This window comes from Sinocyclocheilus grahami, unplaced genomic scaffold (genome assembly GCF_001515645.1).
Source record: "Sinocyclocheilus grahami isolate Dianchi unplaced genomic scaffold, SAMN03320097.WGS_v1.1 scaffold605.1, whole genome shotgun sequence".
Classification (NCBI taxonomy): domain Eukaryota; kingdom Metazoa; phylum Chordata; class Actinopteri; order Cypriniformes; family Cyprinidae; genus Sinocyclocheilus; species Sinocyclocheilus grahami.
The window spans coordinates 535748-563744 of NW_015505784.1; the positions used below are offsets into that span (position 1 = coordinate 535748).

General features: G+C 38.0%; 1 protein-coding gene across 4 annotated transcripts in view; it reads left to right on the plus strand.

Moving 5' to 3' along the window:
• LOC107557517 (collagen alpha-6(IV) chain-like) overlaps positions 1–27997 on the plus strand; it is a 121578-nt gene that overhangs the window by 89694 nt on the left and 3887 nt on the right. For 2 of the 4 annotated variants that reach the window (XM_016240958.1, XM_016240961.1), the window contains 34 exons: positions 698–790; positions 2105–2158; positions 2253–2315; positions 2497–2541; positions 2624–2677; positions 2769–2829; positions 3013–3123; positions 3323–3472; positions 3630–3719; positions 3830–3987; positions 4281–4460; positions 4627–4810; positions 9791–9862; positions 9986–10093; positions 10515–10733; positions 10850–10993; positions 16449–16457; positions 17832–18011; positions 18283–18426; positions 18631–18753; positions 19022–19203; positions 19391–19454; positions 19588–19662; positions 19794–19892; positions 20009–20116; positions 20258–20329; positions 20428–20547; positions 20689–20805; positions 21019–21180; positions 21284–21382; positions 21477–21626; positions 21747–21863; positions 26576–26767; positions 26981–27267. In XM_016240958.1, the coding sequence (XP_016096444.1) occupies positions 698–790; positions 2105–2158; positions 2253–2315; positions 2497–2541; positions 2624–2677; positions 2769–2829; positions 3013–3123; positions 3323–3472; positions 3630–3719; positions 3830–3987; positions 4281–4460; positions 4627–4810; positions 9791–9862; positions 9986–10093; positions 10515–10733; positions 10850–10993; positions 16449–16457; positions 17832–18011; positions 18283–18426; positions 18631–18753; positions 19022–19203; positions 19391–19454; positions 19588–19662; positions 19794–19892; positions 20009–20116; positions 20258–20329; positions 20428–20547; positions 20689–20805; positions 21019–21180; positions 21284–21382; positions 21477–21626; positions 21747–21863; positions 26576–26767; positions 26981–27267 (4086 nt within the window). Of the gene's footprint in view, positions 1–88; positions 176–697; positions 791–2104; positions 2159–2252; positions 2316–2496; positions 2542–2623; positions 2678–2768; positions 2830–3012; positions 3124–3322; positions 3473–3629; positions 3720–3829; positions 3988–4280; positions 4461–4626; positions 4811–9790; positions 9863–9985; positions 10094–10514; positions 10734–10849; positions 10994–16448; positions 16458–17831; positions 18012–18282; positions 18427–18630; positions 18754–19021; positions 19204–19390; positions 19455–19587; positions 19663–19793; positions 19893–20008; positions 20117–20257; positions 20330–20427; positions 20548–20688; positions 20806–21018; positions 21181–21283; positions 21383–21476; positions 21627–21746; positions 21864–26575; positions 26768–26980; positions 27268–27997 lie in introns of all 4 variants that reach the window. The other 2 variants (XM_016240959.1, XM_016240960.1) reach the window with 2 other exon arrangements.

Below are 27997 nucleotides of genomic sequence, written 5' to 3' on the forward strand. Positions count from 1 at the left end.
CTCTCTCTCTCTCTCTCTCTCTCTCTCTCTCTCTCTCTGATAAAATCCTGAACTCTAATGTGTCAAATGTCTGTGTTGTGGATCTCAGGGGGATGTTGGTCCAGCGGGACTCAGGGGCAGTCCGGCCGTTCAGTTTAACGCGCCAGCAATAAGCACTATCAACAAAGGAGAGAAGGTAACACACAGGGAAGCGGTGATGCCAACCCAGGGAGAGGCACTGCCAGGGTGAGAGGGTGTGGATGGTGGGGGAGAGAGGAGCATTAGAGGGCACTGAGCCACATCATCACTCCAGGGAAAATGGTCTGGAACATTCTGACAGTTTATTAATTGGGACTGACATTTGTAAACACCTTTATTATGAGAATGTTTTCTGAATACACATCATAGAAACCCTGACAGTTAATAGAGGGGGGATGGTTAGTTGCATAATGATTGAATGGGGAGAGATAACGGCACATCTATTGTGTTAAATATGTGGTTCATTACCAAAGCTCCTTCATCTCCTCCTCACCCTGATCTCCCTGCTGCTCCAGCAGTGGCCACAGTCCTTTTAACGTCCTTCTTGAAAATGCAAAAAACTTACCACATGCCACCTCTTCAACATGCTCCGCCGCTACCGTCTCCAAACAGCCTCCCCATCACACCTCATCTTGTCCCATATAAAAAAAAATCTCTCTTCCTTGGTTACCATGTCCAGGGAGATGTGGGCTCGCCCGGTGACCCAGGCCGCCCACTGGTCAATGGAGTGGTGGAGCTTGTTGGCTTTCCAAAAGGAGACAAGGGAACTAAGGTTTGTGAGGAAAATGCAGCTGTGAGGATCTAAACCTAGGATGAAGTCAATCGACACCGTCCTCCTCAAAATCTTTTCTACAGTTTATTTGTCCCCTTGTACCCCAGACCTGCTATCCAGGAGGGTGACATCCACTTTGTGCTTGATGTATACATGCCATACTTCACCCTGTGGTGAACATTGAGGCTGGTGTCCGTAAAGTCTTCATATTTGTTGGTGATTTCATTCACATGTTCCAAAAATGCTTAAATTATGTGTGCATATTTACAGTGGCCCTAAAGGGACACTTCAGCAATGCTTACAAATGTATAAATATCACTAATCATCTAATGTAGATAATGGTAGATAATATCTTGTTTTAATACAAAGTAATACATTGGTGTGAAAGTTGTTGGTTCAAGTGTTAAATTAGTTTTTTGAAACGGTATACTTCCATTTAATGATTTACACTATTACGATTTTTTTTTTATAAATACTTTTATTCAGCAAGGATGAATTATTCGATCTCAAATGACAACAATGACATTTATAATGTTACAAAAGATTTCTATTTCAAACAATTTCTGTTCTTTTGAATGTTCTGTTCATCAAACAATCCTGAAAAGATTATCACAGTTTCCACAAAGCAGAATTTTAATTAATAGTATGTTAAGCTGCTCAACTGTTTTCTGCATTCATAACGATACAAAATGTTTCTTAAGCACCAAACAAAATAGAAAGCAGTTATTTGGTATAATACTGTATGTCACAGTACGGGTTTTATTGTATTTTCGAACAAATAAATGCAAAAACTGCATAAGCATAAGAGACTTTAAAAAAAAATAAAAAATCTCACCGAACTTAAAGTTTTGAAACTTTAAAGTTTTTTTTTTATTATAATGTAGGTGTTAAAATGTAAGATTCTTGTTTGTTTCATTTGGAGCCCAAATCACAACACAGGACGTTCAACTGAATTGAAATATGTAGATTTCACGCATAGATGTGTGGACAACAATAAATTGCTGCATATTGTATTAAATATTGTGTAATATTTCTTCACCATAGAAATATCAGTATCATTGAATTTTCGTCTTTTCTGCATTCACAGTACATATTCTTCACATACTGATTAACATTTATATGCCATTTTTTACAATAAAATATGGAGAAAAAATGTTTAAAGTTTAAATACCTTCAAAGCTCAGTTGATTTTCAGGTGTAAAATCTACTTAATCCCCAGCCCAGTCACAATAGTTTTTTGTTTTTTTTAACACAAAGTGACATTATGAATTCTCAGTGTTCTTCCTTCTCTTTCTCTCTCTCTTTCTTCCTCAGGGTGATAAAGGCTATGATGGTACTCCAGGTTTTCCAGGGAGATCAGGACCACCAGTGAGTAATCAAAGACAGCTTGTTACCCCAATTCATGTTTAATATGTTGTTTGAAACTGACATTCACATTTGTTCATTTCTTATGCATATATAGGGCCCATTTGGGTATAGAGGTGAAACTGGAGAAAAGGGAATCCTGGGCTTGCCAGGCTTACGGGTAGGGTATGTTACGGCTACATTTTGTGATTCACCATAGGGTACAACATTTCAGAAGATTTTACACATCTTCTTTTGTTTGTTTATACTGTATTGGAAAATTAAGTATACATTTTACATTTATATTTTATTAGTTTCAAATCAAAATTGAATTTCTTCTTCTGTATTGTTCGACATGGCAGGGTCCACCTGCTCTGAACGGTTCTCCTGGCCTTCCTGGGATAAAAGTAAGATATGAAACGCTTTACTTTAAACAGTTTTCCTCTTATATTTTCATTAGATACCAACCATCTTCTGTCTCCTCTGTAGGGCTTCCCTGGGACTCAGGGTTTTCTGGGACAACCAGGTTTTTCTGGCCCAAAAGTAAGAACAGAGAACAGGAAAAACACAAATATATATTTCAAAACAGAAATATGTTACACAATAGCATATTGTACTGTAAATATATTTTTAGGGTGACAGGGGAGACCCAGGTCCACCTGGGCCGATTGTGGAATCAGATGTTGGAATTAAAGGTATCAAGAATCACCATTATTTCATTCATAGAGGTTGCATTCATTTTTGCGAAATTTTTTATTTTTATACACTTTCGTGATCTTATATATGGTAATTGCTTCTTCTAATCTCTCATGCACATGGTCACTCGTATGTTTGCTGATGTGCAGTCTTCAGAGATTGTTCAATTTACTTGTACCTAGGTCCTCCAGGTGATCCTGGCTTTCCTGGTTATCCGGGGATAGCTGGAGATACGGGTTTTCCAGGGCTTCCTGGTCAGCCTGGTTCTCCTGGATCGCCTGCTTTTCTCACAGGTACTAGTGGAAAAACTTTTGCATTTTAAGGCTTTATGGCTCAAATCATACAGCTTGTTGAAGAGTGTGATCTACAGTATTACTTTAGTAACAAGAAGCCATGGTCAACACATTAGACCGGAGAGCACATGGTACATAGAAACAAATATGACAGAATCTATGTCCTCCCCTCAAAAATGGCTCTTGGTTTTCTATTCAGGTCTTCCAGGCATCCCTGGGTTCCCTGGTAGTCGTGGACCCAAAGGACAGAGGGGAAACCGAGGTCGGAATTCTTATGGTCCTGAAGGTCTTCCTGGAAATCAGGGCCTTTCTGGACCTCCAGGTCTCCCTGGGCCACCGGGCAGTACACGTAAGCCTTTGCAGAAGATGATTTCATGAAACTTTGAAGAATTTGACAAATTAGATCCCACCAAGAAAGTAATTTTTGTGGGTCACATCAAACAGAAGTAGATCCTTGGGGTAGCAGATGCAGGTTGCCACTTTTCTTATTTAATCTTTCTATCTAGCAAACCAGTGCTCCGCTGGACAACCTGGTTTTCCAGGTCAGCCTGGTCCGAGAGGACTTCCTGGAGACAGAGGCTTTAAAGGGTTTAAAGGTAAGGCACTTTGTTGTAGAACTGAAAGGAGAAGTATATGGTTTAATTTAGACAATTATGTTGAATGGCACTCTTAGACTTCTTTCTTACTTGACTCTGTGCCCTTGCAGGAGAAAATGGTGACTGCAACTGTTTGGGTGGAGGAACGATTGGTGCACAGGGACCTCAAGGGCCTCCAGGGCCCCTGGGTATTACAGGCCTCAATGGTGCGAAGGGAGAAATTGGTGATCCAGGCTTCCCAGGACCCCGAGGTCCACAGGGCTTTAATGTAAGATATTAATTATTAAAACATTAGCTTGGATCAATTGGGCTAATGCCTTGATGTTTTTTGGGGGGTACTGAATGATGTTACATGGAGATGTAGCAACTTGGTAGTGAGAGTGGAGCAATATAAATCACAAAAGTTCACTGCCAAGGTTAAAGGTTTTGTTGTTTCTTTAGAAGTCAGGTGCAATGCATTGAATACCATATTGTCTTATTGATCCTTGAGAAACATTGGGATCATCAGGTAACTTCCGAAATTGTTTAAAATTATAGGTCTTGCTTTGCCTTTTGTTTTAGGGTCGTGCAGGTGATAGAGGCTTTAGAGGGCGTAAAGGAGAGAAAGGTAATACTTTCTTCCCAGAAGGCAGTATCCAAAAAGGTGATATGGGTCAACAAGGTCCTCCTGGACCACTTGGAGCAAGCGGCGACTCCGGAAGGGATGGATCTCCTGGCTTCCCTGGACAACCAGGCCCACCTGTGAGTAATTTTTCCTTTTCCTAATTTTCCTTTTTCTTACTGTCATTTCATTTTATCAGCTCTGTAGTTACTGCCAAAGAAGACGTGTGGTTCTTATTGCTTGTAGTCATTCTGATTCTGGCTTTCAACCAGTGAGATCTTTAAATTTCTAAGTTCTTTCTATCAGGGGGAGCCTGGTTTTGGGGTGACTGGAGATAAAGGTTTTCCTGGTATTCCAGGGTCCAAAGGTCGTCCTGGTGACAGGGGCGAACCTGGTTTTGGCTATCCTGGTGTAGCTGGGTTCAAAGGGTCACAAGGTGATCCTGGATTCAATGGTTTTCCTGGAACACCTGGACCTCCAGGTTCTCCTGGTAAGTAGAAGAAACACCTCAGTAAAACTTTAACAATAAGTACACCGTCTAAAATATTTAATTATATAAAAAAATACAGATTATGTGATATTATTTCTAAATTATTATTACAGATTAATAATCTCGCATGTAATGTATATGATCAATTTTTTAAACAACTCATATTCATATACAGTGAATTGGATGTACACAAATTAAGGTAGTATTTTGTCAATCCAAGCCTTCTCAATCTCCTCAAGAGGCCCATTTAGCATATTAAGCTTGTTTTGTGAGTTTACAGTACAATATTAAACAGAATAAGATGAGCTGGGCTGAAAGAGATTCAGTTTAGAGGTTGCTATACCTCATTTTAACAAGCTTTGGACGTGTGAGAGTGAATGGGTGTGCAAATTAATCTTTATATTTTGCCTGTGCTAACAGAACTTTTGACCTATTTGCAAGCCATTCCATTCAGAGAGAAATTGAGCAGGTGCAATTAAATCATAACAAGTCTTAACATCCATGTCTGAATCACCAAATCCTTTCACTTCTCTGCATGCTCTCATCTCTCTCTCTTAGTAATGGAATGGCATTGACACAGCCATGCACATGTTCCCCTTTTGATTTCTTTATTTGCACTGCTTTAACCGAATGTGTTGGAATTTTTGAGCTTTTTAATTCTCTACTAAAGGTACAAACATTTTCATGCTAATGCATTTGATTTTTTATTGATGCTGCCCGAATGAACTGATTCATCAATCGATTGATTGACAGCTTCTCTTGCAATCTCTCTTGCCCTTGCATAGTCCACTTCAAAAGGAGATATTTTATTTAACAGAAATCAATTTTCAAAAACTACAACGAATGACTACTTTGGACTACAACGCATATTTTCCGGGATTTGTGATATCACAAATACCGACGAATGGGACGAGACCCTGGTTGAGCTGCACTGGAGAAGGCAACGAGTGTTTTCACTATGTCGGAGACATGCTAGCTTTCCCAAGGCAGGCGAACTTGGAGTGGTTACAATCATCCGGGTTTAAATCGTGCTCAAATTGATTTGATTTTGACGCAATATTTATACTGAAGCTGGCAGCAGCTCTCCTATGGTAAGGAGACATTTCCCGAACAGGCGCCGAGTGCTGCCAATCACAACAAACACTGGCCCGGCTAACCAATCACAGCGCACACTGACCCAGCTAACCAATCACAGCGCACACTGGCCCAGCTAACCAATAACAAAATCAGGACTTTGTAAAAGAGCATAATAGGACCCCTTTAATGTAAAATGACAATAGTTAACATTAGTAAAACAGTCACATTGAGCACTCGACTGGTTCCTGTGGTCTTGTCCCAGTGGCCATCTAGGAGACAAGGTTTTTACTGGGGATCCGTCTCTGGGGCTCATCTAGTTGTCCTGATCTCCGCTGACATTCAGGGCTGTAGAGGTCATCTCTAAGTGCTGATCCACCATCTGGTCTGAATACGTACTGGATCCGGGTGACTGCAGTGACCATCTGATCTGGATACAGACTGGATCTGGTGACTACGGTGACCTCGGAATAAGAGAGAAACAGACGAATATTAGCGTAGATGCCATTCTTCTAACAATGTAGAAAGTACATCGCTTCTAGTAAGAACTCTAGCTGCTGCATTTTGGACCAGCTGGAGTTTGTTTATTAACCGTGCAGAACAACCACCCAATAAAGCATTACAATAATCTAACCTTGAGGTCATGAACGCGTGAATTAACGTTTCTGCATTTGACATTGAGAGCATAGGTCGTAGTTTAGATATATTTTTGAGATGGAAAAATGCAGTTTTACAAATACTAGAAACGTGGCTTTCAAAGGAAAGATTGCTATCAAATAGCACACCTAGGTTCCTAACTGATGACGAGGAATTAACAGAGCAGCCATCAAGTGTTAGACAGTGTTCTAGGTTATTACATGCAGAGTTTTTAGGTCCTATAATTAACACCTCTGTTTTTTCAGAAGTTTGCAGTAAGAAACTTACTAGCATTATTTCCAATATGTCCTGTTATGACCATGTAAAGCCAAAAAACACTTTTGCATCATACACCAATGGATGGACAAATCCAACAAAAGAGGTATTAATATAATATTTAATTAATGTAAGTACTTTAATTAAAAAGTAGAATAAGCTATTCTTCCTAACAAATAAGTTCAGTCAGGACCACTCTGTTTGATTAAGATTATTGTTGAGGTCCTGAACATTATTTTGGTGGCAGGCTTTGCTCTGAAGGGTTCAGATTCTAAGCTGTCCAGAAGCAAACCTCACTGAGGTTTGAAACCCCCCAACACAATGATGTAGTATGTTCAATTCTAAGATCAATCAGAAGTGGCGTGCCTTGATATTGAAAGGAGTAGCTCCTGTCTGTGAGACAGACTAAGGCAAGTGTGAGTACCTATGAACTTGTATATCTTATTTAATTGTAGTAATGCTGGCTGTCACGCCGTGGTCTGCCTGAACTACACTTAAGCTCCATACGTCACTCAAACTATATTTCTTTAATAAAAATATTTAAAGCCATGATCCGCACTCAACAAAAGTAGTCTTCTTTTTGCAATTTATTTTACATTAACGCAAAAAGAAGACTATTTTTGTTGAGTGTGGATCTTGGCTTTATATACTAAGTAATTTAACAGATTGACTCACCAAAATAAAATATTAAGTGACAAAAGAGCGCGATGCAAACAGCTTTTGTGGAACTGCATTTTAATAAAAATACAAACTACACATTACTTTAAACCCTCTGAAAAGCATTTTCATTGTATGTGTATTGTATGTGTTTTTATAAAGTATGGGATGAATTGAAATTATTTTCTGTAAAGCTTATTTAGAACACTATGAATTAAAAAGTGATATATGAGGAAAACTGAAAATTTTCTGTGGTAATCGACAGCATATGACAGATCTCCCATCAACATTAAAATGTGGTCCTATGTTTCAGTTTATACAGGAATATTTTGGAATCATTCTCATTGTCAGGACAGTTCATGAAATTGCTGGACTGCAATGCAATTGCATAGTTACAACAGTATATTCCCTCCTGTCCTTTTGCGTATCAGCCAACATTTACTGATCCTAGATATTCAGATACATTTTTTACTAACAATTAAAGCAGAGAACACACTACACGACTGTCATACCGATTATGAATGTAATTTGGTCTTGATGGTGATCGTGCCCAGTCAGTCAGGGCTCAGTCGCTGTTTGCAGTCGGCAGAAAAATCGCATAGTGTGTGGTGTCTAAAGATTATAATAGAATTCAAGAACCAGTCATTTTTTTTAAACGTGTTTAATATTTGCGAGATTGACTGACACCAGTAAGCTATATGCCGCTATGTAGTGAAGATGCGTTCACTGTCAAATGTCATTCAGCGTTCATTTTGTAAAAAAAAATATTTTTCTAGATTACACATCTTGTGCTTTATTTCTTGTCTTTATTTTATTTCATTTATGTTAACATCGCATGTTAAATGGTTTTAGACTGTTCGTTTTTTTCTGCAGTCGAAGAAAGCAAAATAGCCTACATTACGTCAGTGATTTCTCTCATTTTAAAGATATTTAAATATAATTTTTTATAAAGAATTTTTAAATCAACTTCATATCAAATAAGCTATTTTTCCTAACAAATTTAGTTCATAACGATTATATGAACATAACGAAATTACATAAATTTGATAAGAAATCACCAACATATATTATTTTATATGCATAGATTAATTATAGGCCTATATAATAGTTTTGTGTCAAATGGATAAGGAAATTACTTCTGTCAGAGTGCAGTGTTGACAGCTCCATTGGGAGTTTTAATGTTTACTGTAGACTAATATAATACAAATTTAAATACACAAATAGCATTTTATATGACTTTTGTTTCTGAATAAATGGAGCAGTAATGTTTTATTTCGTTCTAACCGGTAACTCTGGAACTGTAGGGAAAAAATTGCCTACTGTTTTTAATCAGAACCAATTCATTTTTAATCCCTTTCAGACAAACATTAGATAATGAATATATTATTGCTTGACTAAACGTTTAAAATTAGCACTAGAAATGTTATAATTAAGGAAATTAAACCGGTGTCTTAAAAGACATAACGAAATGTTTCTGTTCAAGCAATAATTCAAAAAAGGAGAAACATAGTGTCACGGTCTTGCTGTGCCAGAGAACAGGCAGGACGACGAGGATGCAGGATACACGGACACTTTAATAAATTCACAATAGGAGCACACGCACAGGGTAACATTCAAAATAACAGACAAACTGGAACACAATGGACAGGAACTGATATAGGGTGGCTAACGAGGGGCAGACAGGTGAGCACAATGGGTGATTAACTAATAATGAGAACAGGAACAACCAAATAAGGACACAGAGGGAGAAACCACAATCTACAGTCCACAGGGGTGTGACACATAGGACTTAATGTAGAAGAAAAAAATCAAGACATTGCTGTGGCATTTTTTAGCAACACCTACATAGCAGGAAAGCTATATTTTTATTAAGCACAAACTAAGAAATTAAAAACTAACCTTTAACGTTTCAGTAAGTATAAGCACTGGTGTTGTCCACTTTGTTGTCTTTGGTGGGGCGGGAGGAGCTGCAGGAGCGAGGGTAGAATCAGATATTGCATTTTTTTGTTTGTTTCTTTGTTTGTTTTTTGGTTTGGCAGAATTTGTCCAGTCATGACGTGCCAGTCGTTAAGTGTGTTGTGTAGTGGACTGAGTCAGTCATGTGCTCATCTCTGACTGTCAAAGACTAGAATCTGCTCCAGTCGATGGAAACAGTCTTTAAATGTGTTGAGTTCAGTCTTAGAATGTTTCAACTAGTCGTGTAGTGTGTCCCCAGCTTAACACAAACACCCATCTTTTAACACTTGGTTTGTCATGGTTAGTTGCAGGGAATGTGTGTGGAATGGGCCATCTTTGACTATTTTTATATGTTACTGACAATGATATGGGTGTCAACAGGAACACCACTGCCCTGCAGGATTCCTGGTGAACTTGGAGATCCAGGATACTTTGGAAATCCTGGGGTGCCAGGTAATTTAATTTCTAAAAGTATATTAAAGTCGAAAATTGTAGTAATTTAACTATAAAGAGTAATTTAACATTGAAATTGCTTTAACGTGTTCTTTAGCATGTTTGTGTGTATATAAAAATTAGGGCCAAAGGGTCAGCCTGGTTCCCCAGGAGTGAGCGGGCGCCCAGGGTTTGATGGGCCAAAGGGTGAGAGAGGAGAACCAGGCTCTGGAGGTCAGCCAGGAACTCAGGGTAAGATTACGGCCTCAAATGTGAATGGGTGCTCCATCTAACCACAAATTTTACACACCGTAATTGCTCAGCTTGTTTGGGCTAGCCATATATTTAAAACTATAATTCCAATTGCATTATAATGCATTAAATTGTATTAAGGTGCAGTCACATTTACCGTTGAATTTTGCATGCAAAATCCAGTAATTCCAATAGGAATCCTTGTGATTGGGAGTTTCGCAGGAGGGCAAAAAACTTACAAGTTTTGCTCATTTTCAAGTTGGTAACATAAAATCACCTTGTTGAGCAACATAAGTTTGAAATTGACTTCTGTGTAAGCAGTGCTTCTTACGTCTCTACGCTAAAGTGACAATGAACCCTTTTACGCTGCAATTTCACTAATATGACTGCACATTTTTTTAATTGGCTAACTTATGATTAGGTTTCCCCGGACCCAGAGGAGATCCAGGTTCACCAGGAACAACAAATGCTGGCTTACAAGGGCCTCCAGGAAGAGATGGTTTTCCAGGTTTGCCAGGAGCTAAGGGAGAACCCGGTGTGGTCCTTGGGGCCACCCCTGGAGGTCCAGGTTCTCCAGGGAGACCAGGAGAACCAGGAGACAAGGGTCAACCTGGTGCACGGGGTTTATCAGGGAGGCTTGGTAAGTTAGATGAGATGTTTTTTCAAATCTACTGCCAACATCATTAGCCCCAGCCATGTTAGACATTGTAAGTCATGCTAGATATCAAGCATTAGCACTAATGGATTCCTCCTTAGGTAATGATGGACGCAACGGTTTTCCTGGCATAAAGGGAGAACGAGGTGTGGATGGAATACCTGGTCCCATAGGTCCCCCGGGAGAAATCCCTCCTGGGGGTGTTCCTGGTCCCAGAGGGCCACCTGGAGCTCAGGGACCTCCAGGTAACCAAATCTAATCAATTTAGGTGGTTTATTTAATATTATGAGTGAGTATTTGTTCAACAAGAGCTGCTCTACCAGGAACAGTGTGTGAAAACCTTGTGAAGACTTACAGAAAACGTTTGACCTCTGTCATTGCCAACAAAGGGTATATAACAAAGTATTGAGATGAAATTTTGTTATTGACCAAATACTTATTTTCCACCATAATTTGCAAATAAATTCTTTAAAAATCCTACAATGTGATTTTCTGGATTTTTTTTTCTCTAATTTTGTCTCTCATAGTTGATGTATACCTATGATGAAAATTACAGGCCTCTCTCATCTTTTTAAGTGGGAGAACTTGTACAATTGGTGGCTGACTAAATACTTTTTTTCCCCACTGTATACTAGGGTAAACTCTACCTTGAGCTCTGCAGTAAGCAATTTTGTCGGTAAGACCTTTCACATAAAATATTTTTGTCAGATCTACTCAACTTCTAAGACTTTGTTATGATGCATCTTTTCTACAATCTATTTTATTCACCATTAATAACCTGGGTAGTTATAAGTGTTGGGTGATATCCTCTATAGTCATATCGTCCTATCGTCAGCCTGTGAGATCGCGATACATGATATTATCATGCTAATTTATTTAATTAATTACTTACTTGGATTCATAGACGGAGAGTGAACCAACTCCAGGGTAAGGCTAAAAGCAGCCTAATGTTAGTGTAATCTATTAACTACACATTATATCTTTTTAGTCAAATAGCATATGGATGTCATGTCATAAAATAAAATATTTTTAATATGAATGAATTTGTATTTAACAGGATAACAATTTAATAGAAACATTGTAAGTTACTAATTATAATGCTTACGTTTCCTCAGTTATTCAAACATCTGCAACAGAAAACGAGAAAATAATATTTACATTATCAAATAAAAGAGATGAAACGGTATGAAAATTTCTTATCACGGTTTTAGTAACCAAAATTATCATGTTATCAGTATTATGGTATTGTTAAAATGTGTTGGAAATTTTCAAAAAGTACTGACACATAAATAGTTTCACCAAGTTTTATATTTAAAATCAACAAATAAAATTACTTTTTGTTTGCATAAACACTAAAACAATAACATTACCAATTATTTTAAATGACAACATGACTGACAACAGTTTATCTAATAACGTACGAAATGTTCAAATAAAGCTTTGAAAAAGTTTCATAAAATGGTAAACCTAAAAAAAATAAAGAAAAGGGTTGTCAAAATGATTGAATGAAAATTGATTAATAAATGATTGTGTTTTATCTGCTCCATAAATAATTCTAGATACCTTATCCAAATTGTTTAAAAGGGTAGAATCCACATAAACCTGTTTTTCATCAACTGGTCAAAATTTACAACAGGGCATGCAAATTCAGTCCATTTTTTGGACAGACAAAAAATGCACACAGGCTGAATGTAAAGGTAACTCTGTAAATCCACTCTCTGACAGCAGGTGGCGCTTATGGAACAGCAGAATTAGAGCTGTTTCCCGTAACCTTCGTGGACAAAGCATTGCAATGAGAACACTTCTTTATTAGATATTACATGGAGTGAAGATGAAAACAAAATGCCATCGAATCTTTTCTGAAAACAGTAAGAACCTTCACATACGACAACGTTTTAGTGGCACGTAAAAAAATTATTAATATTTTTAAACACTTTAAAAAGATTAAACTTGTAATATTTTGAGAATAAAGTCAAAATTACAAGAATAAAGTCGTAGCAATACGAGAATAAAGTTGAAATATTTTGAGAATAAAGTCAAAATTACGAGAATTAAGTCGTAGCAATTACAAGATTAAAGTTATAATATTTTGAGAGTATAGCCTATGTTGCACAAGCAAATTGCCTGGATTGCGAGCACTGGGAGAAATTCTGCTGGCCTGGCAACTAATTTGAATATATGTGGGATTATTAGCAGAAATCATACCATGTGTCATATACTCACAGTCACAGGGACAGTATGCTTGGAAATAATATTTCACGTTTTCGAATGCATTCATTTGTAGTGCGCCAGCCACCCAATAATATAAGCTTTGTGCTTTTTGGTTCTTTTAATATAAAACAATATCTCAGCTTTCAAATTCTCTCAGTTTTATAGCAAAATACAAACAATATGTCTTACAATAATGTGTTTTCCACACTCTTTAATGTGGCATAACAGATCGATGTATTCGCCTCAGTTTAAGCGGCATGTGAATCAATCATCTTTTCATTACATTGAGACATTTGTTTCATTAAATTATACAGTTTTCTTTGTGTAAATTCCACCACCTAATCCGCAAAAACATCTATGGCGCCCAACAATTAATTCCTCACAATTATATAATTGAAAACAGCAATAAAACATTATAAAGGTTATAAACGTTGAAGTTATTGTTGTCTTTTCTGAGGTAAATAACGTTAAGTGACTATTCACAAGCTGTTTTGTTCATAGTATAATAAATGATTGGAAATATGTCTTCAAATCCATTCATTACTTTTAGCGTGCCAGCCACCCAATAATCGCTTTGTGCTTTGTTGCTTTGTTGCTTTTAATATAATACAGCTCAGCTTTCATGTTCTGTCAGTTTTATCACGAAATACAAATCACAAATGTGTTTTTCCTCTTTATTACAATTTATAGCATGATATAAACATGAAGGAACATCAGAAGGCATGAAAAGAAACAGTAGGCCTATAATTTAATGAAACGAATTATACATAATCGAAAAGATGATTGATTCACATGCTTTATTCTCGTAATATCGACTATATTCTCAAAATATTTCAACTTTATTCTCGTATTGCTACGACATTATTCCCGTAATTTCACATTTATTTTCAAAATATTATGACTTTATTCTTGTAATCTTAATCTCATAATACGCTGTCGTATTCAGAGGTACATTCATATAATTAATTCATTCATATATTCATTTGTATAATTCCCTTAGCACTCTTTTAAAGGGGTCATATGATGTTGCTAAAAAGAACATTATTTGGTGTAATGAAATGTGTTTATGCGGTGTAAAACACATTATTTTCCACATACTGTACATTATTGTTTCTCCTCTATGCCCCGCCTTTCTGAAACGCGTCGATTTTTACAAAGCTCATCGGCCTGAAAAGTGAGGTGTGCTCTGATTGGCCAGCTATCCAGTGCGTTGTGATTGGCCGAATACCTTAAGCGTGTGACGTAAATGTTACGCCCCTTACCATATTGTGATGCCCTGTCCGGCCGGAGCGACGAGACAAAAACATTAAAACCCATTATAAACGAGGCATTTGTTGCATCCAGTGGGGACATAATTACGGATTATAATGATTTCTACTGTCTTTTTACGTGTTGCGTTGCATCGCGCCGAATAAACATAAAACCATGTCTGCATTTGTGACCGGAGACACGGTGGGCTAGAGTGAGTGGAGGCAGGAGGCCTAGAGTGAGCGGAGGACGGCGGGCTTGAGAACGGCGCGGCTGGCGGATTCGATGAAGGAGCGGGGTTGCGGCAACCACATGTGAAGACCCCAGGCTGGACCCCGCTTCATCCACGGTGAAAGCCGATCCGGCGATCGACAGTGCGAAGTTGATGTATTTCCTCAGCGACCAGCACGGATCAGCTCCAGGCATGACGAAGCGGATATCGTCCTCTTTTGGGAGGCCAAACAAAGTAGTTTCGCTTTCACAACGAAACACACAGCGCCTTCACGACATGGCGGCGGTGGCAACAACAATACTACAGGGAGAATAAAAGTTACGCCTTCTTTCTTTGCGTGAATATTTGGGCGGCGTTACGCAAATCTTCCCACATAGTGACAGAGATATGTGGGGGCGTGTTAGAATGAGCCGTTTTAGGTAGGCGTGGCTGACTCTTAACTTTTATAAAGAATATCTCTTTGGATTTGAGACTTTAGTCTTTACAACTTTACAGATCTTCTTTATGCACCAAGAGCTTGTAAAACTCCAAAGAGAAAGGAAAAATTTAAATCGCATCATATGACCCCTTTAAAACCTCCCAGCATTTCTGCCATGTTTTCACACAAAATGAAACTACTCTGCGTGCGTACCTGAGACTGTCACTTAAAACTTAGCTTTATTCTGAATAGTATTTATTTATCCTGAGTTGATCAAATTGCGGTAATCGAATACGGTTTTAATGATAATTAAAATACGAAACGATAATACTAAACGTGGGGCATTTTATCATGATTTATCATAAAACCGGTAATCGTTTCATCCCTATCAAAGAACATCGTCACTGACTTCAGTCTTGCACAAGTTTATGCATTTTAAAAAACACTTCCATTATAATCAGTGAAGCTATCTACTCTTTATGATGAATAAATCTCTGATGAAAACATCTGCACTTTGTTCTTTATGATGAGAGAAGAAATCAGTCAGCGAGCGCACTGAACAACAATACTCCAGAGTTTCAATGATGACTCATCGGAATGTCTCTGATTGGCCGCTGCATTCATAAACTCAACGGAATCATGTGTGATTGGTTATAAATAATGCACAACACTGTAAAAATGCAGAAAAAGATTGATGGAACAAATAAGCCATAATATTAATTAGATAATAATACTAGCCTGATAATAATCAAGTCAAGTCTGCTTTATTGTCAATTCTTCCACATGTACAGCACATACACACAGAGAATTGAAATTGCGTTACTCTCAGACCCTTGGTGCATACAGATAACATAAATACAGATGGGCAAAGCACTTCATGAGGATGGGGGTAAGTGCAATTGGACGGTAGTCATTGAAGCAGGATGGAGACGACTTCTTCGGGACTGGAATGATGGTGGTAGCTTTGAAGCATGTGGGGACAACAGCCTGACTTAGCGAGATGTTGAAAATGTCTGTGAAGACATCGGTGAGTTCCACTGCACAGTCTCTCAGTACACGCCCAGGAATGTTGTCAGGACCCGGAGCTTTGCGTGCGTTGATCCTGCTGAGGGATCTCCTCATGCTGTCCGGGGACAGCATCATCACCTGGTCGCCGGGAGGAGGTGGAGTCTTCTGTGCAGTGGTGCTGTTTGTGCCTCAAAGCGAGCGAATAATAATAATAATAATAATCTCGCTATCATCAAAAGCATCAGCCACAGGTAATATCTCTGACTATCGTCGATACACAATACTAGTGTCTATTGGCACAACACTAGTTGTTATGGTTTTCTTTCAACTTTCATGTGAGTATTATGTTTTTACTACTGCAGATTTGAGTTGTGGTAAAATGTTTCACTGGATCTTTCTCTTCTCATCAGTCTTCGTCAGCCTGTGTTTACTGATCTGATCTTCCTCACAAAAATATCTGTTTTCGTTATTCTTTTCTCTATGGTCATCCTCCCCTTCTCTTTTTCCATCACCATATTTCCACCCTCCCGTCCTTCCATTTGTGGTGTCACCGTCTTCTATATTTGGTGGGTCACCTCACTAGGCTGCCAAGGTGAGAAATATTGTCCTCCCTGATGCCCTGATTTTGTGCTGATGTTCCTCTAACACACAATTCACACTCTTGCAATGCTTCCTCTTAATGCAATTGTCTTTACTTGTGTTTCCAGTCCTCTTAATTAAAGCACTGAGTGCCGGGGAGCATGTATTTTTTTCACCCTAAAATGAAAATTGTCATCATTTACTCACTCTCACCCTTGCTCCTAATCCATCTTCAAGATTTTTTTTTTAGTCAAACCTGACAGATTTCTGTCCTTCCATTAAATGTCCATTCCACCAAAATGTAGGTTTAATCCAAATCTTCTGTAGAGACACGATAGCTTTATATGCTTTTATACTTAAAAAGAATTTAATTATTTTATTTATATATTGTTTTATATGGATTGCTTTTACAATGTCTGTATGAACCTTTTGAACTATCAAAGATTTGGTATAAGAGACTTTTACCAAAGGGACATAAATCATTTGGGTTTCATTAAAAATATCTTAATTTGTTTCAAAGATGAAAAGAGTTTTATGAAGGTAAGTGATGACAGAATTAAAATTTTTTAGGTGTACTCTCCCTTCTAGGCATCTATTTCAAACTAGTAGAGTGATTTGTTCATGCTGACAATGCAGAATTCATGTTTATTTGAATCTGCAAAATGTTAATGTGTAATTTCTTGGATTGACCATATTTTGAAAAGAGTTCATCCATGGTCTTTTGTCACTGGAGTGGTATAAACTGTATTTCTCCATCTTTTTGTGTGTTTGTGTACCATGAAGCAGGCAGCACATAGAACACTCACACGTAAAAGATGACCTAAACTTGTGTGCTTAAGTACTAATCATCAGGTTCAATGGATTTGAGCAATCTAGCTTCTAATCTAACAATCTAGCCTCAGAACTTGCTCTAACCCTGATGTGCTTGTGTGCCTTTAACAAGAAACCCACCTCCTGGTAAAACAGCAGCATCTTTAGTTGGTAATGTCAACTTTAGTTAGTCATGAAAGTAATATTTCATGCTCCAACTGCTTGTACAAAGTCTAGATTTAGCCTTTACTTTGAACTGACATTACCACAAATTGTGGAATATGTTGTTCATCCAGAACGTTTACTACATATTTTTGTAATTTGTTAATGAACAGTGTTGCATTCATTAACATTTGTTTTGTTTTGTTTTTTCATTAATTACCTTTGTTCAAAGCACTGCATACTGTTTTTAAAGTATTTCGTTAGTGGGTAAGTGTGTTCACATGTTCAGTATTGTGAGCTTATGTACCATCTCATATAAAAAATATTAATGGAATCTATTTCAGTGAAATCCAAGTAATTTCTAGGCACTTTCAGAGCCAATCCCTATATTTTTAACTATTTTTTTCCTCCACAGGTTTTCCAGGGCTGAAGGGTGTGAGAGGAGATCCAGGACCTCCAGGGCCTGGTGGAATAAAGGGTATACCAGGACTTCCCGGCATCCCAGGGTCACAGGGATTTAGGGGACCTCCTGGACCTCCTGGAACCCCTGGCATTGGAACACGTCCAGGCATACCTGGAAGACCAGGAATAAAAGGTATGATATTGCAGAAAGAGCTTATTTTAAATTGATTTGATTTTCTTGAGTTGTATTACTGATATAAACTACTTTAGATTCATTTCTGGAGTCATTTTAACATGCTTCTACTATCTCTAAAACCACACTATTTAAATTTGTTATGCTGTGCTTTATTACAAAGACATCAAACAAGCATCTCGGAGATTGTTTCAAATAGCATAAAATAGTCTAATGAGCACATTTTACTTTTAATGATCATAATGTAGATATTTTGTTTTCTGTGTCCAAGGGGAGAAGGGGTCTCTTGGATTGTTGGGGTTCCCAGGATTACCTGGTTCTCCTGGAGTCCCAGGTGGCCCAGGTGTTAAAGGTTTACCTGGTTTCGCTGGGCAGGATGGCTTACCTGGGGGAACTGGATCAAGAGGAACCAAAGGTATATTGATGGCATTTGCAGGACATTTCATTGTTGGAATTTTTTGTAGTTAAGTGAAACCATAGAAGGCACTCAAAAAAGAATTTAGAACTTCAGAAAGAAGCAAGATATAAAATAGTTTATTGTAATTACATTTTAAAATGCACTGCAGTAATATAGTGCATACTACCGGTGATTTAATGAATATATGTTTGTGTTTTAAAGGGGAACGTGGTGCTCCTGGTCTTCCAGGACCCTCTTCTCCATTGCTTCCAGTAGAGCAGCTGGAACAGGGTGAAAAAGGTGACCCAGGAGGTGGTGGACTGCCTGGTTTCCCAGGACCAAGAGGTACAAAAAGTGGACAGACCATCCAATTAGACCTCAGTTCCTTCATTTCTAATGATGAATTCATGCTGTTTAGTGGCATCGAGGTGTTCATGGACCTGTGATGTTGAGCTGTAATGTAGAGTCATTCAATGGAATCTTTAATGACAAGCAAAGTTATTTTTTTCAGCTTGTGATAAAAGTGTGGGATTGTAATGATACTAAAGACCAGTCATTCTGTCATTAAAATCAAAGTGAAATAAAAACAAAATGTTTTTTCTCTTTTTAACAGGTGATAAGGGTTTTCCAGGGCTACCTGGACGTGAAGGCTTTCCTGGATCACCTGGTGTTGCAGACCAAGCAAAAGGTTTTCCTGGCCAGCCTGGACTCCCAGGTATTCCTGGCTCCTTTGGCTTTCCTGGTCCCAAAGGTTCATCTGGAGTTATGGGCTTCCCTGGCTTACCAGGCCTGAGGGTAAGCGTCCTGTATTCAGGCCACAAGTATAATTATGTAAAAAAGTGTACTATGCACTAGCAGTACTAATACTGTTATTGGCACCGGGTCTAATATGGTCTCAGAGTCTCATACTTGTACTTGTCAAAATGTTTTATACACAGAAAGATACATTGTCTTTTACTTTTTGTGTTGTCCTCCACTGCAGGGTGATGATGGTGTACCTGGGGTTCAAGGGTTCCCAGGCACTCCAGGACAGCCTGGTGGCAAAGGTGAGATCTCTGTGATTCTGTCAATGCCAAGTATAATAATAATAATTATTAATCCTTATTTCTGGCCTACACTACGTATGGCAAATGCAAGTAGTTGAATAGTAGGGTGATCTCCCTAAACATTGTCTTTAAGGTGAGAAAGGTGATTCATATGAATTATCTGGACCCCCTGGACAAAAGGGTGTGATTGGAAATCCTGGATTCCCAGGTGAGAGACACTTTTTCAGGCTCTTAGTATGTGTATGTTTTATAAACTCTTCTATTTTTTGTACTGTATTTCATTTTGTAATGTATATTCCAGTATGATTTTGTAAATAGATTTTTGTCTTTCATAACTAGGTGGTCCAGGACTTCCTGGTGATCCAGGGTTCCCTGGAGTCTTCGGATTCCAAGGCCAGAAAGGTTTTCCTGGAGAGCCGGGAGGACCAGGATTTGGTGGTATGTGGAAGTTTGGATCCACCCTTATGATTCTATTGAAATTATTTCGGATTTTACAATAGCAGCTCTCTTCTTTCCTAATGTCAATTTCATTTTATTGTTGTATTTGTTTATAGGCTCACCAGGCCTTCCAGGCATTAGGGGTCTCTCTGGCTATTCAGGACAGAAGGGGCGTGATGGAGATCCAGGCCGTCCTGGAACTCCAGGTTCATCAGGAGAGAAAGGTGAAACAAGAACTTGTACCAGTTTACTGTTAGATATTGCTAAAAACATGTTTTGCACCTGTAGTCATTCATCTTTTTACAAACCAGTAGAAACCAGCATGTTGCCATTTCTGAAATACCCTGCCTTAAATCTTACTTCAGGTTTTCCAGGATCACCTGGTTTAGATGGACTCAATGGTCTTCCAGGATCCAAGGGGCTGTCTGGAGTTCCAGGTACATTAATCAGATGAACCTTTGATTATAAGGTTCTTCATTGTGCTTTAAACATGTGCAAACTAGTGACTGCTCATTTATTTAACTTATGTCCTCAGGTGTGACTGAATGTGTTCAGCCTGGAGCTCCTGGTGGGAATGGCCTGAAGGGAGAGAGAGGCACATCACAGCCCGGAGCACTTGGGCGCCCTGGAGAAAAAGGATCCAGAGGAGACCCTGGTGAGGAGAATTCTATGTATGGACCACTCTTTAAAAATTAAAGCGGGAATCACACAAAAAAAGCAAGTAATTATGGAGTCATTGCTTCTCTGACCAGCTTTGTTTCTCTTTTATTTTCATACATGTGTTTAATGTTTTCAGGTGCCACTGGTTTGAGAGGCTTCCCTGGTAATCCAGGCCCCCCTGGCCCGCCTAGACCTTCTAATATCCCAGGTCCTCCCGGAGACCCTGGACTTCCAGGATTAGATGGACGAGAAGGTACAGGACATCTCTCTTCTCATTACTTTTATTGTTTCTCTAAGATAGAACTGATCCTTTCTAATATAACAAAAATATGCTTGATGTAGAGGGCTAGCAATTATCATTCCTTGTAGATCTGTTTCTCTTTGAGCGTGAACTTCACCTTTTGTAATAGCAGTTGCTCATAGTTCCTGTGATGCAGTGAAATCAGTTGAACTGGATAATTTGTAGGTCCCTTTGGCTCTCCTGGCCTACCTGGTCCACCAGGCCCTGGAACAGTCCAAGGAGACAGGGGAGATGCTGGACTTCCTGGGCGACCAGGAATACCAGGACCACGTGGAGACCCCGGTGGTTTTGGAGCCCCTGGATTACAAGGCAGTCCTGGTTTTAAAGGTGTTTTTTTTCTACTGCTTTAATATTTTTCTGTCTCTTTAACTGTGCTTCAATAGTTTATTCTTTGGAGTTTATTCATTTTTGTGCTCTCTGGATTTTCAAGGACAAAGAGGTGACCCTGGATTTAGTGGTGTACATGGACCACCAGGGTTACCTGGAGAACCAGGAGATTTTGGCAGGAATGGACCCAAAGGATTAAAGGGTCAGTAGGCATTTTGTATATTTAAAAAATTTAGCTAACAGTAATAAATCACGAGCATTCTTGAAACATCAGCTTTTGCTTATTGTCCTCTCAGGTTTTCCCGGTCTTAAGGGACTTCCAGGTGTTGTGATCCCACGTAACATAACCAGCAACATGCCGTTTGGGGAACGGGGCCCACCAGGTCTTGATGGGTCTTTTGGTCAGGTAGGAATTCCAGGCCTGCCAGGCAGTCCAGGAGTCCCAGGTGAGTGTTTTTTTAATTGTCTTTGCAGAAGGTAAGAAAAAAGTAAGAAATATGAAAATGAAAGTCTGATCAATTATTTATCTTTTAACTCCAATTTCAATTCCTCTGAAATTCCTCTAGGTCCCAAAGGACTCAGAGGGCCAGTGGGTAGACTTGGTCCTGTTGGTGCAGCTGGATCTCCTGGAACTTTTGGTGACCACGGACCTCTAGGAATCCAAGGACCCACAGGAACCCAAGGTACAAAGAGTGTCCTGCTACCTTTTACATCCTTTATTTTTGGAGCAGTAGTTCTCAAATGGTGGTTTTATATGGGTGCACTTAAGTTTTTCAGCCTGGTTCTTATAAGAGAACCTGGAGATTTGGTTTGGTCCTCACACTGCACATAGTGTAACCCATTAAATACAACTATACAATTTTTTTAATTGTGGTGTTAATATTGTTGCACTTTATTTATTTAGTTTTTTTAAAATAAAATAATAAAATAATAAAGTGTGATAATACTATTATATATATATATATTTTAAAAGGACTATTAAATACAAATACACTTATTTTATAGTAAACTTAAAAATAAAATGCTAATATTTACTTCTTTTTAAGTAAAGTAAGTTTATGTGCTTCCAGGTTTAGCGTTGCCGACTGATGCGCATCAGTGAATGAAATGTCAGTTTTGCATTGTGCTTTCAAAACGGCAGCGGGTAGCCTAGATTTATTTATCTATTCAGTTTGAATGGAAATATTATACAGTATTACAGTTTGTCGATCTAAAATGGTAATTGGTCATTAACAGCTGTCAACTGTCGGTACGCATATGCGCTGTCAGAATTTATTTACACAGTGCATCTTTTATTTTGGTCGCGCATGCGCACCTGCGTACCACTTATGCACCCCTGACATTTAAGTATCAGTTACACCTTTTTACAAAGGTGTGTTTGAACTCAGAATGTGACGTATCCCTGAAGGCTTTGATCTGTTTAATATACATGCAAAGTGTTCCATAAAATCCATTCTTTATGCCTCTTTCTATGCTGAGTTAAACTTTAACCCTTTCCTATACCAACTGTATGTGTGTGTGTGTGTATGTGTATGTTAGACCGGTTTAATGTGTTTATGTAGTATGTTAGACTAGTTTAAGTGTTTATGTTGTTAATAAAACCTTACTTGTATCACACTTGACGTGTTCATTGTTTACTCATAACCGGAGTCAATAATCATGCAGATTTATGTTACAAACTTATAGAATTGTACAGTAAGAAAGTTATTTCCTTTAACCAGGAAATTAACGTTCTTAGAATTGACAAGACGGTTGACCCTGAGTGGTCAGCTAAATATCTACAGTGGATCTAAAATATGAATAGTTAATTATAACTAGTTATGGTTAATTATTCATATTTCCCCATGAGCTGATTCGCTACAATATCATTGACATGTTTTTCTCTAATACACATTGGACACAATTACTGGCACCCATTTATTCAATGCTTTTTGAAACCTCCATTTGGCATAATAACAGCTCTGAGTTTTCTCCTATAATGCCTGATGAGGTTAGAGAGCACCTGACAAGAGATCAGAGACCATTCCTTCATCCAGAATCTCTCCAGACCCTTCAGATTCCCAGCTCCATGATAGTGCTTGTCCTCTTCAGTTCACCACACTCATTTTCTATAGGGTTCAGGTCAGGGAACTGGAATGGCCATAGCAGAAGCCATTTTTGTGTTGTTTTTAATGTTTGTTTTTGGATTATTGTCCGATTGGAAGATCCAAACATGGCCCATTATAATATTTCTAACAGAGTCAGTCACTTTTTGATTTTTTTTATCTGTTGGTATTTGATAGAATCAAATATGCCATGCATCTAAACAAGATGATTTTTTTTTTCTTTCTTGAAACCCTCCCAAACAACATGTGGTGTAGGTGCTGTTTGAATTTAAGGTTTTCTGACCCTGAGACTCAACTATTTTCTGCAATTCTCCAGCTGTGGTCCTTGGAGTCTTTAGCCACTCAAACTCTCCTCCTCACCGTGCATTAGGACGATATAGACACACGTCCTCTTCCAGGCAGATTTGTAAAATTTTCTGTTGATTGGAAATTCGTAATTATTGCCCTGATGGTGGAAATGGGAATTTTCACTGCTCTTTTAAAGTCACTTTCTAATTTGTGAAGCTCCATTATCTTTTGCTGCACATCAGAAATATATTCTTTGGTTTTTCTCATTGTGATGGATGATTAAGGGAATTTGGCCTTTGTTTTCCCTCCCATTTATATTCCTGTGAAACGGGAAGCCATGGCTGAATAATTTAATGTTCATAATCACCCTGGTATGCTCAAAACTGTAAATATGAATGGAAATATACTTCACAGACATTTTACTCATAAGAATTTCTAGGGTTGCCAATAATTGTGTCCAACGTGTATTTGAGAAAAACATTTATTTCATAATGAGATTTCCCCCTATTTTCAATTGTTTTAGTTCAATGAATGGTTAGATATTTGTGAATTTTTTTTTTAAATAAAAGATCAAAATGATTAATGCAGATTTATTTTCACAGCCTTCTTTGGTCATATTTACCAAGGGTGCCAATAATTCTGACCACGACTGTATATATGTGTGTGTATTTATATATATATATATATATAGAGAGAGAGACATTTATTTAAATACAACAAAATACTAACCATATTAAAAAGCTGTGTGAGCCATCAAACTTCATTAAAATTATTATTTATTCAGAAATTATTAGAAAGAAACTTTTATTCAGCAAGGATGCATTAAATTTATTAAAAGTGATAAAGACATTTATAATAAAACAGAAGATTTATATTTCAAATAAATGCTGTTTTTTTTCTTTTTACTTTCTATTCATCAAAGTATCCTGAAAAAAATGCATCATGGGTTCTAGAAAAATATTAAGCAGCAACTGTTTTCAGCATAATAATGATAACGGTTTCTTGAGCACCAACTCGACATTTGTACTGATTTTAATAAGTTCATATGACCATTTTTAGTTGTATTTTTGATCAAATAAATGCAGCCTTGGTGAGCATTAGAGACTTCTTTTAAAAAAAAACACACCCCAGATGTTTGAATTTTTGCAATATGTTAAAATTGTTTTTGCAATAAGTTTTTTTTTTTTTTGTAATAAACATTTTTGTGCAATAGACATTTTTGACCTTGTCTTCTTTGGATTTGGATTCTAAAGCAAAGCCAGATGAGAAACATTAATCTAGTATATTACTTTTGATCGGTTATTCTGCACTCATGTGCTTTGTGGTAACAGCTAAATTATTTTGATTATTTTCTATCAAATCATATTATTTAATATGAGTCAATCGCTGTAATCACATAGGATACACCCACAGAAGTAATTTTAGTGGTCCGATTAGGTAGACATTTCATTAACTGAATATTTATAAGCAGTGTTGGGAAGGTTACTTTGGGAATGTAATAGGTTACAGATTACAAGTTACCCTATTTAAAATTTAATAAGTAGTATAACTATTTTAATTGTTTTATTAATGTAATGCAACTGATTACATTTCATTACTTTTTGATTACTTTTCTAAATTTCTAACGAATGTTTTCAACTGTTAATCATTTTGAAACATTTAAAGAAGGCAGGGTTAACCTTACAGTGGGACTCAACACTGATTACTGTCAGGCTTTCAAAATCCTTCATCACTTGAATTTAGATTATATTAATTTAATTTTAAAGCACAGCCAGCTCAAAATCAGATTTTAGTAACTCTTTTTACTTTGAGATTGTTCTGAGGTTAAATACTGATTTAAAATCATAAGAAATAGTTTAATAGTTATGATACTGTTTTTGAAATCAAATCCTTGCATAGCTATGACAGGAAACACAGGCATCTAACAATGCCTTGGAAAAAAGTTAATCTTAAAAAAAGAAAGCATATACATAAACCCAAATAGGAAATAAAACAGTTATTGAATTAACGTGTCCTATTCTGTGTCCTAAACTCCTGAAACATCAGTGTCTCATTTTAAAGCAGTCAATGCAATTTGGGAAAGAAATCGATCAAATCTGAATGTGTGTGAAAATATTTCTCAGTAAAGGCCCTTGCACACAGAGTATGAAAGTTTCACTCATTAAAAAATAAATACGATCTCACGTTGTGTCAATCACGTTTACACACTGCCTCCAAAACTTTCGTCCGTCATAAAAAAATTCAGATCGGGTTTGATTTTCTGCGTTTTTCGCATTCATAGCAAGCATTTAGAGAAGTGTTTTGACAATTCAGAGCCACTGTACAAGCGAACGCCAAAATCCAGAATGGCGTCTGACAAGTTGATCCACTTCTTCTCCCTACACAAAGCACTGTATAGGTCCTTGCACACTGAGTTCATGGAAATTGATGGTCTTCTTTTTAATATGTGACTCCAGTATCGCTTGCAAAGCATCAAACTGAGCCACTGACATCCTGAAGTAAACTTTGAATCGCCAGGGATAATCCCGCAGCTCCTTGATAAGGAGGTGGCACTCTCCTTCGATTGGATGATGGATCCAATATTTCCTGTTTCTTTTTCTCTTTTTAAGAAGAGAGAGGACAACAAAATCATCCTCACTGTTTGAAGACTCCATTTTGTATTGTTTTGCAAATCTTTTCGCAACGGATTAATTCACATCGGACTCAGTGTGCAAGGCTTCTGTGCGTGACATTTTTAGGATGACGAATACGAAAAAACGCATACGAAAATTTCGGACTCAGTTACATTTATTTTGTAACTAAATTACGTAATTCAGTTACATGTAACTAGTTACTCCCCAACACTGTTTATAAGGTAGGAATTTCATTAACAGCATATTTTCAAGTGCGTAAGGTAACAATAGATTTCACTACAGTTTTCTGGGTTACATCTTTCACCCATTTCCTCTCTTCCCTTTTGTAACTGCCTTTCAAATTCTTACACTTTGACATATCTTCTACAGGAACCTGTGGCTCACCAGGAATGCAAGGTCTTCCTGGTCCACCGGCACGTAGTACCAGTATCGGTTATACTTTGGTGAAACACAGTCAGTCCAGCCAGGTGCCCATGTGTCCTCAAGGCATGTCCAAGCTGTGGGAGGGATACAGTTTGCTCTATGTGGAGGGCCAGGAGAAAGCACACAACCAGGACCTGGGTGAGACACTACGGTTGTTATTATAAGGGCTTTCAGTTGTTTACAAATTTTTATCATTCTGTTTTGGAATAGATAGATTTGGAATATTAATCGTTGTGGATCAGTTTATTGTGGACTGTGTAATATACACAAGTTCACTTGTATATACTGATAAGCTGACTTGCCTCAAGATAATGTTGTTAAAGTTGAATTCAAATGTTCTTGTCCTCACAGGATTGCCCGGCTCCTGCCTGCCGCATTTCAGCACCATCCCCTTCCTGTACTGCACAGTCAATGACATCTGCTACTACGCTAGTCGCAATGACAAATCCTATTGGCTGTCCACCACAGCACCCATTCCCATGATGCCTGTGGCAGAACAGCAGATATCTCAATACGTTAGCCGCTGCTCAGTGTGTGAGGCTCCATCTCAAGCAATTGCTATCCATAGCCAGGATCTCAACATACCGATCTGCCCTCCGGGTTGGAGAAGTCTGTGGATTGGTTACTCCTTCCTTATGGTACAATTGAGTTATACCTGAATGCACATGCACAATCACACATCACTGCAGATTCAGATCAACTGAGCTTACTATAGCTGTGTCTCATTTAGAAGGCTGTGTCCTCTGGAGGTCACATCCTCTGAAGGATACATATAGCGGAGTATCCTCAACCTAGAATTACACGAGACAGCCTTCGTAGGATAGGTGTAAAAGGAAAAAGGATGCATCACGTTGCTATGCCAACACATTTATAGTGTAGTTGTGCTGTCATGCTAGTTAAATGTACAATACCAGAGGGTTAAACAAATTAAAGGAGAGTTACAAGCTCTTGATGCATAAAGAAGATCTGTAAAGTTGCAAAGACTAAAGTCTCAAATCCAAAGATATATTCTTTATAAAAGTTAAGAGTCAACCACGCCTACCTAAAACGGCTCATTCTAACACCCCCCACATGTCTACGTCAATATGTGGAAATATTAGCATAATGTCGCCCAAATGTGCACGCAAAGAAAGAAGGCGCGGTTTCAGGAACAGCAGTAGTGTTGATGCAGCCATGTCAGGGAGACGCTGTGTATTTCAGTGCGAAAGCAAAACCACTCTATTTGGCCTTCCGGAAGTAGATCAATTAGGTATCATTGGTTAAGATTTATTTACAACAGAACAGCACAACCCAGATGTTCGAATTTGTGCAACGCATTTTATGGACGACAGTTTTTTGAACCTAGAAGAGTACAAGGCTGGCTGTGCA